We start from the raw sequence: 17,722 nt of genomic DNA, 5'->3' as shown, positions 1-17,722 counted from the left end.
AAATAACGATCAGACTCCCCCTCCCTTTAATTTCCCATAGCCATGGACATTCCAAAAAAGAGAAGGGTGGTGGTGAATGCTGCAAATGACTGTACTATAGCAGTTCAGGGGGGCACGGCGGAGAGGGACAAATCAGAGCAAATTACCTAGAGACAGGGCTACTTGCAGCCCACAACTGAGGGTCCTCCATTATAAAGGCACCAAACCACCAAAGAGCACATCTGTTCACCACACTCGCTGGCGAGAAACCATACAAGCTATTCCCTAGTAGGGATTTGATAGTGTTAACAGTTAACTGATGTGCTGGGCTCATTGGGTAACCTTCACCATTACACACAGCGTCCTCCCCCCACTGCCGGCAGATGGAAGCTGGCTCCCCACGAGTACTAGAGCCCCCCAATCCTCAGCATGTAAACGTGTAACCTCTGAAACTTTCAGCAGTTACGCATTTACCAAAATAAAGGCATTTTAACGTCCCTATTTCCTAAACACTCCAGCTTCTCCTGAGCCACCACCAGCACTGCTCCTTACACACAAGAAGCTACAAAACCCATCTTGCCAAATCGGAACAGGTTCTTCCAACCCCAAAGGACCAGCCACATCCCAGGTAAATTTATACCTCAGATCTTAGGCAAAGAGCACTCTGCACAATGCACTCTGCATTCTAACAGCTAATGGCTTATTCATAAAAGAAAGAAAAGGTTGAGAGTAAAATTGCTAAAGGAAACAAATTACACAAGCCAATTCCCAAGTTCCTGGTGCAGGCGTGCAGCAGAGATGGAATAAACTGCTGTCTGTAAGTCTCTGGAATACGTCCTCTGCTAGGGTGGGTCATCAGTCCTTTCAGGCTCATGGCAAAGCTGCCCCTAACGGGATGAGCTGGAGTGAAGACAAAGCTGGAGGAGCCCCCAGGGCCCTCCTTCTACCCTTGCCCACGCGGCGGGAATCCCATTGCTCCCCTCCCAAAATGGTATTTGTCACGTGAGTCAGTCACTGACCATGCCTGACTCAGGCCTTAGCAGCCATCACTCACGGACTGGTCTGAACCTTTACAGCCAAGTTCCTCAGCTGTGGATCGGCACCGCTGGAGGCCCATTGCCGGCCAAGTGCTGCTAGTCACTGACTAGCCACCCTTACACAATGGCTGGGCGACGCCTGTTGATAACTCCCAGGAGCGAACATTTGGAATGCGAGGATACAAATACAAAAATGACATCTGCCCACAAGCAGCACAAACTGCACCAGCGAATCATCAGCTTTCGACAGACACCTCACAGGGCCCACTCAGCACAGGATTTGGTGCAAACACAGAACAGTGGCTGCAACAATGATTCCCATGTTCACATCAGACTCCAATAACGTCACAAATAAACACTGACATTGTCCGGAAGAGCTGAATTCTACCAGGCTAACGTATGCTGGAGGAGCAGCCTAGGCCATCTCCCCCAAAGAGGCAGGGGAGTTTCCAGTTTAGGACTGGGCTGGGAGAACGCCCATACCTCGCTCGTACATAGCGCATCACCAACCAGACTGCATTTACCCTTCCCTCGCCCTGGAGCTGGATTATTCCTCCCATTTCAGAGGAAGAGTTCCAGAAGCACTGAAATCTATCCAGCTCCCTGGCTGCAGGACTATCCTTGATCTCTTTACCCCAAGAGGGGGTCGGACACAGGGAAGGAAGGACTGGGTGTAATTAAGACCTTTTTGGGGTACAGATGCCTCGGGACACCCGAGGCATTGCCCAAGATAGCCCTTGTGTCTACACACAGCTTGGATCTGGCTAAGAGGTCAGCTGCAGACTGGGTGTGATGGGGGCAGGATGGCTGGAGAAGGAGTTGGGAGAGCATCAAGACCAGGCTTCTTGGGCACAGAACCAGCAGGATAGGCAAGCGCGGGAATTTGGTCAGACAGAAGTCACCTGCTGCTGGCTGGGTTTGCTGCAGTTGGGAAATGGGGGCTGTGCAGATGTTTTGTGACCAAACAAGTCTGTGCCAGGATGAGGCTGGATTGGTAGCATCAATTTCTCGCCCCACGAGAGCCGCCCAGCCTGGCCCCGAATACTGGCAAGTGGCACATGACACTCCAGGGGATGGGAGGTACAAACTGGAATTGGACTGGGAGATTCCACTCTCTTGGGTATTAACAGCTTCAAGTGGGGAGGGCCCATAAAGTTACACCCTCATGCAGCTTCCCAGATGACCCCACCAGCCCCTTGGGGGAGGGTCGCCCAGACCTGCTCCAGTGCAGCATGGGTAGGCCCAGGAGCTAAGCCAAGGGTAACCCTATTTGCTCCATTCCCGAGGTGCAGCCATGGAAGGGAAGCAATCCCGGCATGCCCATGGCCTCCCAGCCCACAACCACCGAAGGAGGAAGCAACTGGGTGAATTCAGAGAGCAGCCCCTTGACTGGTGAAGAGGAAACAACGTGCAGGCCAGAGATGCTGCAGCCTCTGTATCAGCCATTCTTCCAATCCTTTGCCCATGGCCAGGAGCAAGGAGGCCAACAAGGGCTCAGTGAGCAAACAACTGAGCCAACTGAGGCGGCTGTGAGCGTGGCTGGCTACCAAAGGCCGAGAGGGGCCAGGACCAGGAGAGGCGAACTACTGGATGAGAAGAGTGCAGGCCCAGCCCCCATAAGAATGGCAGGGGGCAAATGGCTGGAGGGGTTTGAAGACAGAGCTCACTTATGAGCATGAAACGGCCGGGCACAGGCAATGGGCAGCCAGGAATTGGAGCATGCCACCCGACCCAGGACCCCTTTTCTTCACCCCTTGGTAGGTGTCTGTCTGGGTGCATCTGCAGTCTAGTGCTAGGGCCAGGGATCGCCTGCAACCATAGGATGCAGCCGTGGAGTGCTGCAGGCAAGACATGGTCTGTGCAGCCGCTCCCAGAACAGCACAGGGGAGAAGGTAAAAGCAAAGCAAAGCAGCAGAGCTGGCCTTGGGCTCGATCAACTGAAACGCCAGCCTGCAGCTAAAAATAAAAAGCAGATGTTCCCCTTCTCGGGTGAGAGTGGGACGGGGCAGCTCTCCGCATTCCGCTGGGGAGGAGCCACAGGTGAGATATTCTGCTGGGGCCATAAATAACCTGCCAGCATGTGTGGAAAGGGGGAGAGTTAGCATGAGTATCAAGGGAGCTTAGACCCGCCAGCTGGCTGGCTCGAGAGGAAAAAATGGCTTGTCCCTAGTAGGGAGCCCTAGCTCCCATCCGGCCCCAGGGCTGTGACTGGCTGGCTTGGGGGACAGGCAGGCAATGGGGTATAGCCAGCTCCCATCCTGGACTGGTTGGTTTGGGGGGAGGGCAGGGAAGCATGTGGCCACTGGAAAATGGGGCACAACACCTTGTCTCATGTCTCCCAAGCCAGAGGTGGGGGAAGCCTTTCCTGGAAGCCCTGGAGTGGGAATTGAAGCAGATTTTTCCCACTTACAAAGCTTCCCAGCTGTCTCAAGGCCCTGGAGGGAGATGTGTCCCACTGGAAAGTGGATCCCCAGTCCTCTGAGAGCCGGCTAAGTTGGCCTCCAACCCACCAGTCCCAAGCTGTGCTCCCCACTGCTGGGCCTAGCGCCCCATGCAGGCCGCACTCAGAAGGCGTCTTCTCACTGCCCCCCGGTGGCTGGACCTTGGCAGGGGTGCAGCCCAGAGCCTCATGCGAGGGGAGAACAAACAGTTAAAATGGCTGGTTCCTGCCCAGACTGGCCAGAGAACAGCTGAGCAGGGGGAGGGGGTTTCTGCATTTGAAGTGACATGTCCCCTGCGGCCCTCCCCATGCTACAGACCCACCTAAAAATAACCCGATCTGAGAGCCACAGATTGCATTCCTGCTGCTCCTGTAAGAGTGGCCTGTAAATTGGCCCATAAATTGCTCACCAGAGAAGAGTAGGAGGTCCCTTTTTGGGGTCTGTGGGGCACAGGGAAAGGCAGCACAACTGAACGGTTAGAGCAGGAGTGTCATCTTAGCTCTACTTCAGCTGTCTCTCAACTTTGGCCCGGTGCCTCAATTTCCCCCTCTGCAAACACAAGCCAGGCCTCTTGTCAGATCTGCAGCTGCAAGGTGTCACAGACAGCAAGCACACGGCAGCATAAACCTATTCCAGAAAGGGAGAAATGCCTCATGCTGAGTGAGGCTAAACACAGCTGGGCTCAGGCAGTATTCCCTTCAATTTTTTCCATCTGTGGGTGGAATACATTTTGTTCTGTGCACCAAGGCATGTGCAGATGTGCACCACCAGGAGAAATGCACCCTTCCAGCTGTGGGCACTCTGCTAATCAGCTGGGTAGCATTTGAATCTTTCCTGGGTGGTTGCCCAAGCGCTGCGCTTACAGGGAATACTGCTTGGGTGAGAAGGCAAAGTCTCTAGCCCATGCCACCCAGGAGGCCTGAGCAGATGGCCTAACCATACAAATCTAGGGCCCTGGTACAGTGCGATGCCCAACGCTTTGCAGCTAGTGGCTAAATTGAGCTCCATGTTGCAGCTACTGTTCACATGCCATAGGAGATAAGGAATCGTGATTAATTCCTCCCCACTGCAGCCTGGTTGGGGCTGCGAAGATCTGAGGCTCCATCCCCAACACATCATGCCACTGTTGTATGCTTCCGTTTCTCCATCAGCCGCAGTCCTCCCTTACCCTTTGTCTGCAAAGGCCACAAGCTGCATGGGGCAGGTCTGTGTCCCAGGAAGGCATCACTGATGTACCGGGCCCCGGGCAGGGCAGGGCAGGGCAGGGCAGGGCAGAGCGAGGCATATAATCATAGAACCATAGAGCAGGAAGAGACCTCAGAAGGTCATCGAGTCCAGTCCCCTGCCCAAGGCAGGACCAATCCCAACTAAATCAACCCAGTCAGGGCTTTGTCAAGCCGAGACGTAAAAACTTCTAGGGATGGAGATTCCGCCACCTCCCTAGGGAACCCATCCCGGTGCTTCACCACCCTCGTAGGGCAATAGTTTTTCCTAATTTCCAACCTAGACCTCTCCCATGCAGGCTCCGAGGCTGGGGCAGAACCCAAGTGCAATCACAAACTCATTTCCTGTCACAAGCCAGGCCTTGGCAGGGAGTCAACATGCTGCACCCGCGCCTGGCTCAGCCATCTCCACCCAGCCAGCCTCCTGAGTTAAGGGCCCAGATGGACAAGCATAGGGGCTGGCAAGGCGCAGATGCGGAGGTGGGGGTAGAGCCAAAGCTGCAGGTAACGAACATCGGGTCAGTTCTGTCAGAGGACAGAGCAGGAGTCCTAGGGGCCAAAGCCAGCTGTGGGCCTCTCTGCACACCCCCAGATGCAGTCCCATAGCCAGAGTCACTTGGCTAGAGGAATCATTAACCACACCTTTGTGCCTCAGTTTCTCCTTTCTGTGCACTTCACTCCCCAGGGTTTATAACTGCCCTCTGGGCAAGAGAGACAGGCTACAGTGTACTGCAAGGTCTGATTCCTCCCACAACCAGCTGATTTCCCTGCCCCCTCGCCACTGAGGCTCAAACTGGCAGGATGGCCACAGCCAATGCCCCAGGGCACGTAGGAACTCTAGTAAGGGCCCAGGGCTCTATGCCAGCTTGTGATACAGCAGCAGCTTTGTCTCAAAGATGGCTGTGAACCACCCTCTTTACACACCCCTGCTCTAGGGAGAAGCAACCCCTGGCCACTCCCAAGTCCTTCCTGCAGGGAAGCCTTCCGGCAGCTTCTCTCTCAACCGGCTGGAGGGGACCCCAGCTTTATCACCACTCCACATGCCTGCGAGTTACATGAGGCTGAAACATGCAGAACAAACTCAAAGGCTGGAAATTCAGCCAAATTCTCCCCTCATCCCACCCACTTCTTCTGGGCTCTTCAGAAAGGTGGCAAAGGTGCCAATGTCCCAGGAGATCAGGGATTCGCTCCAAGCTCTCAAAGATGATCTTGGCACCTCTGAGGATCCACTCTGGCTCATGGCACATACATTCAGCACCTAGGGACTCTCATATTGCAGGAGAACTGGACAGCACCCCCAGGGCACACCGATGGTTAGCTGTCTGTGCTGCAGGGCACCCACCTCCCCCATCCGAAGACAGGCCAAGCCAACCCCCAAACACCGCTCTGAGCAGACAATGGGCCAGAGGGCACCAGCAACCCTTGGTAGGACAGAGTAAGGAGGGAATGGGAGCCAGGAAGTTCCAAAAACGCCCCAAGGAGAACTGTTGAGCCAAATATTCGATGAGTGGGTTCCTCCTTGCCACTGAACCGTTAGTAACCGCTGCGGTGAACAGCAGGGCTGGACACTAGTCCCAGACAAATTCCACTGAGAAGTGATGATTCATCTGCCGGTAGGGGGTTCTTAGTCGTTCCAGTGCCACACCAAGAATGGGTGCGCTCCCGGGAGGCACTCACCCAGCACACGTTTTGGAGCTCACGACAGGGGAACTGGGGAGAAATTTCTGGCCCGGGTTTCACTAGATAGGCGGAACTCGGCAAATTCAGCATTTCTCATGCAAAAGACAAAGCCAGTCCAAATGGCTTTGCCACAAGCCGCCTGTTGGTGGGAGAAATCAGGACCTGGGAGGACAACGCCTGGACACGACTGCAAATTATTTTATTCTCTGACCCATCTTGGTGTTCATCTGTCTCTCAGTCTCCTCTCACCCATCAAGGGCATCCTGACCCCGTGGTGCCTGCACGATGGCTCCAAAGAACCGGTCTTTCCCCCAGACTCCATACGTAGGGCGCTTGCTTGTCGCAGGCCTAGAAACAACAGTGGCCTCCCCTTTCCGCCTCTTAATAGCCTGTTGTTGCATGGCAGAGAAAGGCTGCATTGTGTAGAGCTGCCTCCTTCCACTCTGTACCCAACTTTCACGCTGCCTGGGCTGCTGCATCTTGCTTCACCGTGGGGGTGATGGCCAAACAGGAACTAGTCCAAGGAGCCTCGAAACTAGCACAAGGTTAGGAAAACAGGAGCTGTGAGCAAAAAGCCACAGAATGGGCACACACAGACTAGAGAACCAGGGAGCGGGCAGCAGCAATTGTTCTTGTGTCCAGCAAGGGGACGCCGCTGCACATTAAGCAGGAGATTTAGAGGAAATGCAGGCCTGAGCCACAGCCCAGGGTGGCACGAGGGGGAGAAATGGGTGCTACAAATCTGGTCCATTCTTTGGCTGCCTCCAATTTCGGAAGGAAGCCAGCAGGCCTGGGGTGGCCAGTCCTCACCCATCACTCTCCACTCCAGAAAGGGGCTCATCGCTCCTTCCCACCGCATGCGGCTTTGACAAGCTCCTGGTTATCTTTGGCTCAGAGAGTCACCAGCCAGCAGCCTCTTTTGGCCCAAGCAGCTCAGCTGATCCTCCAGTCGCCACTTGTTGGGACCGGGATGGACCAAGTGGCTAAGCTCCTTAGTGCCTGTCTACACAAGGAGTTACTTCCCTTTTGCTCCTGGGGTGGGTTGAACAAATGTGGCCTGGGACACCCAGGAGCCTGGAATGCTCAGGCCCCCAGCAAGGCCAGGAGTGGAGGCGGTGGTGCAGGCGCTCTCAGCCAGTCCCTTTGGGAGCCAGGCAGGGCGCGGCCAAGCTGCACAGCCACGCGCAGAGGGAGCTGTGGCAACTTTCGTTTCTGAGCAGGCAGCAGGATGTGGCTTTCGAGCCAGCAGTGTTGTCAGGGCGCAGTGCGCTGCTCCAGTGCCGTCTGGCAGCACTTCGACTGGTGCCCGCTTTCTCCTCCAAGTGGCGTGGGGCACATCCAAACCCGCCTGCCTGGGACAGGCCTGATGCCCTCAACATGCTTCCCTCGGAGGGAAGCCCCCGTGGGCTGAAGGAAACACCCCCCCATCTCATCTGAGCAGCCAAAGGGAGGAAGGTGCTTGGATGGGGAAGCATCACCAGCTGGGCATAACAGCTCCTAAGGCTAGAGGGGACAGCTGGGAGCCCAGCCTCCCAGCTGGCCCACAGGGACAGGGCGCCCGGTGTGGATGATTTCCTAGTCATCTCTGCTCCACCCTCTTGCCATGAAGAGCTTCTACACTGCATTGGTGTGTCTGAGCCCAGACTCGTGCTGCTGGGGGGGGGGGGGGGGGGCGAGAGGGGATGAGCCAGATCAATCCCTTCTCCACTGATCCCCAGCCACAGCACCCTCCGAGGCTTGTCCCCTTGACGTAGTTAGAGGCGGCTCACTATGGCCCCAAGCAGCCTGGGGCCCCTGCTCTATACCCAGGCTGGGGGCAACTCCTCACTGAAGAGACTCCCCCAGGCCTCAAAAGTTGCACCTCAACATGACCCTTTAACACATCTGCTCCTGCAGCGCCAGCCAAAGGCCTGACCCCACCCCGAGCCACACAAGGTTGCATCAGCCTGGCCCTATCGCAGTCATTGCAGGTTGCGCAAGGTGCCCAAGTTCCCGTTTCACACAGCCGCCCCCACAACCAAGCCGCTGAACTGATCTGGGACGGACTCTGGCTTTACAGAGGCTCCCGGGGACTCACTAACGGGGAGAGCTGGACTGGCTCTGATCCAGCAGAGAGGGGCAGGACACGGCCCAGTGGTTCAGTTAAACCCAACTCCGGTCCTACAGGAAATGTGGCACCATTCCAAGCGCCCTCCCCCGCACCGGTCAGTCAAGTTGCCCAGGCCAGAGGGGAAGCATCTGTCTCTTGCAAGGCAGGCCAGAGCCTTGCAGGGAGATGTTCCCAGCCTGCCTGAGGTGCAGGGCTCCGGGCCAGGGAAGGCGTAAGAGGGTCTGAGAGCTGGCATTACAGGGTCGGCTTGAGAAAGCACAGAACTCGGCTGCTTGGCTAGCACCAGATGGTCTGAAAAACCAGAGGAAATGGCCCAGGGTCAGCCTCTCATCTTCTGCCCGGGGAAGCTGACGGAAGCAGCAATAAGAAATGCCTTATAAACCCGGCCCGACACGGGAGCACCAGGGCCAGGCCCGGGGACCACACAGAGTAGTTCTTGCCTGACAGAGACCCGGTGGGCAGCCAAGCCGTCAGCCAGCACCTCCATAGGGTACCCAAGACAAGTACCCACAGAGAAGACTCACAGTACATTTGGAAGCAGTTGCTCCAGCTACTAATATAACCTTTCCCAGGTGTGCAGAATCACTGGGGGTTAGTTTGCCAATCACTGAACAATAAAGCCACTGCAATTGCCTAAGTGACCACATCATAAACCATCAAAACAAAGTCCCAGTGGGGCAGGTCAAAACACACAAAGCCAACTGCCCAAGATCCATGCATGGGATCTCCGCCTGCTCTTCAGTGGTCAAGCCCATCGGTAGCTAAACTACTTCCCATGTCCACAAGCCTGGGCTTGGACTAGTAAGTTCTCAAGCCGCCGTTTCCTTCCTTTGCCTACCTGTACATTTCAGTTGTGGCTGGACTAGGTTTCCTGCCATGTGGGCGTGGCCAGGGAAACCAGCGTTGACTGATAACAAGTGTAACCTTCCCAGCCTAACAACAAACAGAAGAGGATCCCAAGAAAACAGGGAAGCTCCAACAAACTGGCCGGGACGGAGCCAGGTGCTCCCCAAATGCTTGGCTATTAGCTAACCTTGCACAAGGGCCCTCCAAAGCCAGGAGAAACTGACATGAGTTTTCTAAGCACTGCTGCACACAGTGTGGTCCAGAGCCCTGTGAAGTGCCCTATGGCCCAGTGTCTCTGCCCACTTCTTCAGTGAGGTGATGGCTGAAAGAACCCTCAGAGCCTTTACAGTACTTCAGCGCATTACCACACTTTCCTGGTTCCCCCACAAGGAGCCCAGTTGGTCGTGCTGGGTAAACGCCTCTCCAGGAAAGGCTGGGTCGGATGCCATCTGAAAATGGAGAATCGGCCACTTCCCTTGGGAGTTTGCTCCCTGATTAGTTGCCCTCTCTGGAAAAAATGAGTGTGTTTTCCACTAGAACAGGTCTGGCTTTAGCGCCCACCTGCTAGGCCTGGCTTGACTGTTCTCAGGTGGGTTGAAGAGGCCCATATTTGGAAAGATTTCACATCACAGCCTAGCACCTAGAGCCTGGGCATCCTGGGATCAGCAGGTGCTTCTGCCACACAAGTACAGCCTAAGTGACCTGGCCGAGGTGACAGAAAATCTGTGACTCAGTTTCCCCATCTGAAACAGATACTTCCTCTGGTGGGGGTGATGCTTCGTGCAGGTGGGGCTCTGAGCTCCTACAGGAAGAGATGCCAGCCCCATGGCTAAACAACCAGATCCAAGCCAGCAGTAGCACAGGGGGAGATGCTGCTTTGTGCCCCATGGAGGGGATTCAGGGTCAAGCTGTAGCAATGACAGATGGAGTGCACTGGAGCCCAAGGTCTTATTAAGCTCCTAGAGGCCATCCCGCCCAAGCCCAGCTTGCGGGGGAGTGGAAAGGCGGGGGGGGTTAGAGAACAGCACTCCCTCTCCCCAGTGCTCCAGGCATGGGATCTGAAATGTGCCGGCTCACAGCCCAGCTGATCTCCCAGAGGAAAAGCCGAAGTCACTGGACAAATGACTCACCTGCTGCTGGGCAGCAGTGGGGCCTCTGGGTCACGGGCAAGACTCAGGCTGGCCCCAGAGATCCTCAAAGCACAGCTGAAGTCTCACTTGCCACAATTCTCTCTCAGTGCATGGTGGGATGTAGCTGGCAGCTTCCCAGCTTGTGCAGCCGCCATATTATTGCAATAACTCACCCATATGGGAGCTGGCCATACCCTACACATGATCCCCCTGCAATCTGCAGGAAAGCATGGCTCTGACTGCCACAGAGAGCAGATATGGGGAAGTCATGTCCCTTTGTGCCTCAGTTTCCCTTGGGTGTATGTCAGTAAGTGGGGGCTTAGCTTGAAGAAGAATGATGTAGCAGGCAGAGACCCAGGGGCTCCAGCAAATGACCTTGAGCGAAGCTGTCTCAGTTTCCCCACAGGTACGAGTTATAGCCCTGCCCTGCCCTACCTCCTGGAGCTACTCCAGCTATGGGGTGATAGAGCCAAAGCAGACACATGGCCCCTTGTCCCTTGGGGCCATAGAGTCAGGGTCAGACAGGAGGGCAGATGACCCCACACCAGTTACCAGGGGTTCCTACCACTTTCTCCAAGGCTCATGCTGCTGGTGGATGGAGCAGATAGCATGGAATGGTCCTTCCAGACCAGCTGGGAGCAAGATGAAGGCTTCGTAGCCCCATCAGAGAGCCCAGCAGCTGGCCACGAATCCCCCCTCTGCAGGAAAATGACAGTCTCCTTCTCAAGAGGGAGGCTGAGTTGGGCTCTCTGCCATTCCTCCAGCCTCACCAACTCCCCCAGGACTCCCAGGTGTCCGGAGCAAGGACAGGAAGCAGAAGAGCCAGGCTTGTCTGGATCCAACACAATCTGCCACTGCAGAGCTTTCCCATGCACCCACCCATCAGAGCAAGGGACTTTCCCTACAACACTGGGGCAGCCAGGGGCAGGGAGAATGCTCCCCCCACACGGAACACTTTCAAGAATCAGCCACCCTTCTTCCAGCCCTGAATCACACCATGCCTCAGTTTCCCCACCTGTGCCACTAACAAACCCTCCGTCAAGTGCTTTGAGATCTATGTCCGAGCAGCACACTATGACTGTGACACTGCCTTTCCAGGCCCCACCAGCCTGCAGCAGAGCCGGGAGCCATGGCTGGCACAGCTATCTGAAAGTGGATGGGGTGAAAGGGAGAAAACACATCCTGTGGGCAGAGCAGGACAACAGGGACTGTTCGTTCGTAGCCCCTTCCCAGCTTAGACAGAAGAGCCGGAAGGAAGCTACTTACATGATAGGGCCTAGATTATAACAATGCCGCATGTGAACTCTGGACAGAAAGATCACCAGGACCTGGCCTCTCATTTTTGGCACTGCCCATTTCCCCACCAGAGGAACTGCGACCCAACAGCATTCCTCCAGCACCTGCAGCGCGGACACACCCCCAGCCAGGTTCTCAGCTGCTCTGAACAAGGTAAACAGGGCAGATCTCACTGCTCTGGGCCTGGGAACGTTTCGGGGGGGGGGGGGGGCGAGAAGAGTTAAAAGAAAGGAGCGAAAACATGACTCAGCGAGTTGAGAAAACAAACCTTTAAAGCAGCCTATGATTACATTAAACTGAGGCGTCTTCAAGCCATTGCCTGCTAAAATGACCTTGTTCTCCTTTACACCACCGGGGCCTTTCTAGAAGCAACAGGCTCAGGATAAAACCCTGCAGCCTGAAACCCCAGGCCTTGCCTTACAGTCTGCGACAGCTGGTGGATTTGCTGCATGACTCCCCCAGCCACTCAGCAAAGCTCTGTGGCTTTACTGTTGTTTTGGCAACAGGCCGCGGGCACGGAGAGAGCGGAGTGAAGAGGAACAAAATTGCAGCCTCAACCAGTTTCTGGACAAGTCAAACACACACAGGCTTTTAATGAAGGGGACTTCAGCTAGTGGGCTGGGCAAGGCCCAAGAGGAGAATCGTGGGACCCTGAGAGGTCGACCAGTCCAGCCCTCTGCGCTCAGGGTATTATCTCACTCCCTAACACAACGGAAAGCCGGAAGCTGCTCATACAGACACGAGAGAAAGGGGTGGTTTCTCTCAGGTAGGGATGTAGTCAATTAACCGATTAACTGATAAGCAAAAGCATATAGGTTAATGCTATAGATTACACACATTCCTCCCCCCCAGTAAATTTTTTAGCAGGCTGACCAGAAGCCCGGCTCAGTTCTGGCCCACGCCAGGTCCAGGACCTACCATCACTGTGGCTCTGCATTTAAAGAATATTAGGAGCCAGGCAGGCACGCAGCCCAACTCAGTTCTGATTCATGCCGGGTCCAGGAGCTCAGGACCCCCGCCCCCCCCGCCCAAGACAAGGGCTGCTGCCACTTCTTACTGCTACCTCTTTATCAGAAGCAGCAACACAGGCCAACAAGCAGATGGTTGGCAAGAAGAGCTGGTTTTTAAACTGGCTCCCCTCACAGACTAACTCCCGCCAGGCACCCTGTACTGCTGGCAGCCCCACCCCGAAGGACTACAGACTAGTCAACTAACCGATAAGGATTCATGAGGTTACACGACTATTCAATTAACTGATATTTAATATCCCTAGTCCCTAGGTGCCTTTGCAGACACCTTAGCTCTGGAGCAGCAACACAGCTTATGTTAGTCTAGCTTGGAGCCCTCACTATCTTCTCCAAGTGCATTAGGAGTTTCAGCTCCTATGCCTGTCCCCAACTACCACATGCATGGGGGTTTGCCACTCTGCTCCCCTGAGTCCCAATACTGCTCTCACTGCCAGAAACTAGCAAGAAGCAGGAAGGGAAAGGAAAAGAGCCACTGGCCAGGGTACTGCTGGAGGCGCCAAACAAAAAGGAGAGAAAACCCCTTCTCATGCAGCTCTGACACATGGCGAGATCTATCCACTGTGAAGCTCTTCGGAAAAGGGAAGAGAACAACTTCTGCTCTGACAGAATGCGCTGCTGCACAGCAAGAGGAAGTGACTGGCCTCAGCTCACCCACCAATCTCTGGTAAAGCTAAGAAGAGAACCCAAGCGTGCTGTCTCCCAGCCCCCCTGCGCTAAATACCAGCACCCCACTCCCTTTGTAGAGCTTGGTAGAGGAGTCCTGGCTCCTAGCCCTCTCCCCCCAGGTCTGACCCACCCCAAACCTCCCTCTCCCCACCCAGAGCCAGGGAGAGACCCTGGGTATCTTGGCTACCAGCCCCCACTCCTCTCATAGAGCCAGGGAGAGAATCTAGGAGTCCTGGCTCCAAGCCCCCCGCTCTAACCCACAAACCCCACTCTCCTCCCAGAGCTAGGGAGAACTAGGAGACCTGGCTTACTCTCCACTGAATCAGACCAATGTTACATTAATGGATGTGTTACTTGTAGCAACAGGACATAAAATAGGCTGGAAACATGATGAATGTGACCGTGTTCCTTTCAGAATAGCCATCAGGGCCTTCTCCTCCGTCCCTCCTGCTCAGCCTTGCCACTCTCAGCACTTCCCAGAACAGGCTTTGTGTGCAATTCTGAGCCCAGCCACCCCCAAGGGGCCACATCCTACAGCCTGCGTGAGCGTCATCTACTCAGGCCCAAGGCCTGAGGATCAGGGCCCAAGAGCCCTCAGCACAAACGGGGCAAGAGTTATGCAAAGCAGCCACATGGGAAGCAGCTGAGGAGGAGTATTGTAAACAAAGCCAACAGCAAATCACATAGGCCCACAAAATCTGCTCTGGTCCTATAGGGCCACGGGCCTCACTCTGCTAGATTGAATGGGGTGCTCCCCACAAAGCAAGGCATCACTTGGCGATACCCTCCTGTGCCTCGCTCAACCCCTCAACTCTACCCCTGGCCGCCCACAGGACTGCCCCAGACATCCTCTCTGCATTTCCACCTCCCTCCAATGCATCTTAAATCCAGACCCATTCAAGCCACCCAAGCGACTAGCCTAGGGAAGAGAAAGGATAGTCCGGTGGGACAAGGACTGGTGTGGGAATTCAAAACAAGGAGGTTCAATACCTGCTTGATCACGGGAAATCCCTTTACCTGCTAGTGGCACAGTATGGCCCCAATCTCAGGATCTCCATAACACCTCTCTCCAACCCAGTTCAGCCAATAAATAATCCACAAAGTCACATATTTTGGAGTTGTTTCACTTCCAGGCGACCCAACGTTTGCACATTGATTTGTTCGCACAAGAAGCTTGTCTGATGCTTGTCTAACCAAATTCACACCTCTCTCATACTAAGCAAAGTTGGGGGTCTCGCTAGGATGAGGCACCTGTTGGGAACAAGACCAGGGCCAGCTCCATATTAGAAAAAGTTCAGAAAAAAAGCAACAAAAATGATCAGGGGTTTGGAACAGGTGCCATTGAGGAGAGGTCAATAAAATAGGAACTTTTCAGCTGGGGAAAGAGGAGACTAAGGGGGATATGATACAGGTATTTAAAATCATGGCCGGTGTATTGAAAGGAAGGGTCACCAAATGAAATTAATAGGTAGCCGGTTGTAAATAAACCAAAAGCAGTATTTCTTCAGAAAACACAGTCAGTCTGTGGAACTCCCTGCCAGAGGATGTTAGTCTAACCAGGTTCAAAACATAACTCGATACATTCATGGAGGCTATTAGCCAGGCTGGACGGGGAACAGGTGACGGGGAGGGATCACTTGATGGTCCCTGTTCTGTGCATTCCCTCTGGTGCGCCCTGCTGCTGTGGGAGGCAGTGGTGTTGCTGAACGGCGCAGTTCAATGGGGCTCAAAGGGCCGCTCTGTGCCTGGCAGCTCCGGGGACCGGAGGCCGGCAGGGCTCACACAGGGAAAGGCAGCCAAGGGGGTGTGGGAGCTGCTGCACGCGGCTCGCCCCAGGGCTGCAGACCAGGCTGGGCAGGGGAGGGGAGGTGCTGACAGGGGAGATGCTGGGGGGGGGGGGGGGGGTCTCAGACCAGGGAAAGGGGGTGGAGCCTCCCTCTGGGGGCGGGGCAGTGTGATGACAGGGGAGCACTGAGGGCGGGGCCCTGGGGAGTCTCGGCACAGAAGCGGGGGCGGGGCCCGGCGCGAGGGGGCGGGGCCTCACCAGCCTGCGTGGTGTCGCTCAAGTCCCAGCGCCGCGCGGCGCCGCCCGGGAACAGCCGCAGCCGCCGCCCCGCCAGGCTCAGGCTACCTGAGGCCGCCGCCTCCTCCAGCGCACGCTCGGCGCCGGGCCCACCGGGCGGCGGGGGCGGGGGCAACGCCGGCTCCGCCTCGCCCGCCGCCATCCGGGGGTTCCGCTCACCGCGGCTGCTGCTGCTGGACTGACCGGCCAGGGCCTCGCGGGGGAGCCAGACTCAGCCAAGGGGGCGGGCCTGGAGCTCCGGGGAGGCCAATTAGCGAACAGGGGCAAGGCCCGCGGGGTCCCGGCCAATGGCGCCTCGCGGAGCGCTATTACTGGCCAATCGACCTTTAGGGGGCAGGAGCTCTTGCCACGCTGTAGCCATTCCGATCGACGAAAGGGCGTGGTTTCAGCCTGGCTATCGCCCAATCACGGCGTTTTACGGAGTAAGAGCAATTGGACCAACCCCAGAGCAGAAAGCTGTACGTTTCAAGATCTCAGCCAATCACATTGCGGACTAGCCGTTTCTGCCCACCCACTTAACTAATGGCAACGTAAAAGGCGAAGTGAGTCTACGAGCTTCAGTCAATCTAACTCAAGAGGGCGGAGCGAGAGTCCTAGACAGGCCCAATCAAAAGGCGAGCGCCTCGCTAACATCAGCTCAGACTGAGTCAAAAGGCGGCAACAGTTGAATGCCTGAACTGCCGGTGCGCGAGGGCGGGGACGTAGCTTTCGAGCGGTTCAGTCAATCATACAGTGGCAAACGGAATGAGTGACGATCTGGCCGGCCAATGAGAACAAGACTCCCTTCAGGGCGGCTGTAGGCTTCGAAGGCAAACAGAGAGAAGCGGTGACAAGTGCGCCCAGGGGCCAATCAACGACAGAAGTTACTCAAGGTGGGCGGGCTCTGATGGAGCGACTTGGCCCAGCTGGCCCATGGCAGGGTGGGACATCCCATCAGGGATCGGCGCCAGAGGGATAGCTCCCCTCTCGTGCGAGACACCAGGGAGATGGTTCTTTCCTGTGAGGCACCTGAGGATCTGTCCCCTCTAGTGCGAGGCGCCAGAGAATTGTTCAAGGCACCAGGAGCCGGAGAATCATTCCTGTCTCGTGCCAGGCACTGGAGATGCAGAATTTATTCCCTCTTGTGCGACGCACCGAGAGATCATTTCCCTCTTGTGCAAGGCCTTGCGTGGCCTTCCCTTCTCATGCAGGGCCCCAGAGCCACACCCCTGCCCATGGCCAGGGCTGGATTGAGACCTTTAGAGGCCCTAAGCACTGAAAAGATTATGGTGCCCCCCCCCATATGTAATTCAAAATAAAAACAATACTATACCGTAAAATAAAATTTTATTTTTCGAAATGACACAAAACTTACACGTATGCTGCAATTAAAATAGCTTCTTTCTAGATTTTCTGATTGCAAAATTCTGGATAAGTTCATCGAAGCTGACTCGATGAAGCATGTCCACGTCCATACACAATAGGGAAAGTGAATCAAGTCTGTCCTGACACATTGTTGTTCTCTGAAGGTTTTTTATTCTTTTCAGCTGAGAAAAAGAGCGTTCTGCGGGGTTCTGATTTTTCCCATGATATTAAATATCAAATATCAATTTTTTAAAAGATCTCATTTTTTTGATGCCCCTGCTTTGCTGGTGCCCTAAGCACGTGCTTAGTCTGCGTATTGGGTAATCCAGCCCAGCCCATGGCTGATACAAGGCAGATCCCATCTGGGGAGAGGGGTCCCAGAGCCAAGCCCCCTGCTCCACTAACCACTCAAAACTGATTCCCGCATCTAGCAGCCCTAGCCCAAACCCTTCCTCTGCTCTTTGTTCTCCTTCCCCTGCAAAAGGTGTCATCTGGCTGCACCCTTCTCCTGGGCTCAGCTGGGCTCAGGTTACAAAGGACATAGGCACTTGAGTATCTGCTGGGCTAGGGTCACCTCTCTCAGTGAGGCTCACACCCAAAATCCCTATCATTTAGTGTGGTGCCTTGGGAAACTGAGGCACAAACATAGGGTTACTGCAGGCCTATAAAACTCACACACAACATAACAAAGTGAATACAATACCAACTTCACTACAGGCAGTCTAGCTCCAGTGTCCATCGGGTGCTATGGTGCTGTATGGCAGAGGCAGGCCTGCCCTGAGGTCACAGTGCCCCGGCCATGATGTCACAGGCTGCCTGTCACCCTGGCGCCCGGCTCTGTGAAGCCATGGGGTGGGCG

At 55.3% G+C, this 17,722-nt stretch overlaps 1 protein-coding gene across 4 annotated transcripts in view; it reads right to left on the bottom strand.

The window, feature by feature from the left end:
- LRCH4 (leucine rich repeats and calponin homology domain containing 4) overlaps positions 1-15,947 on the bottom strand; it is a 35,154-nt gene extending 19,207 nt beyond the window's left edge. Inside the window, exon 1 of one of the 4 annotated variants that reach the window (XM_075908445.1) lies at positions 15,481-15,947. In XM_075908445.1, coding sequence (XP_075764560.1) covers positions 15,481-15,661 — 181 coding nt within the window. In that variant the 5' untranslated portion in view covers positions 15,662-15,947. Of the gene's footprint in view, positions 1-14,453; positions 15,113-15,480 lie in introns of those variants that run through there. The other 3 variants (XM_075908443.1, XM_075908444.1, XM_075908446.1) reach the window with 3 other exon arrangements.
- Between the last annotated feature and the right edge of the window lie 1,775 nt (positions 15,948-17,722).

Source organism: Pelodiscus sinensis, chromosome 24 (assembly GCF_049634645.1).
Source record: "Pelodiscus sinensis isolate JC-2024 chromosome 24, ASM4963464v1, whole genome shotgun sequence".
In the NCBI taxonomy this organism is placed as follows: domain Eukaryota; kingdom Metazoa; phylum Chordata; order Testudines; family Trionychidae; genus Pelodiscus; species Pelodiscus sinensis.
This window is presented reverse-complemented; position numbering and strand designations above follow the sequence as displayed.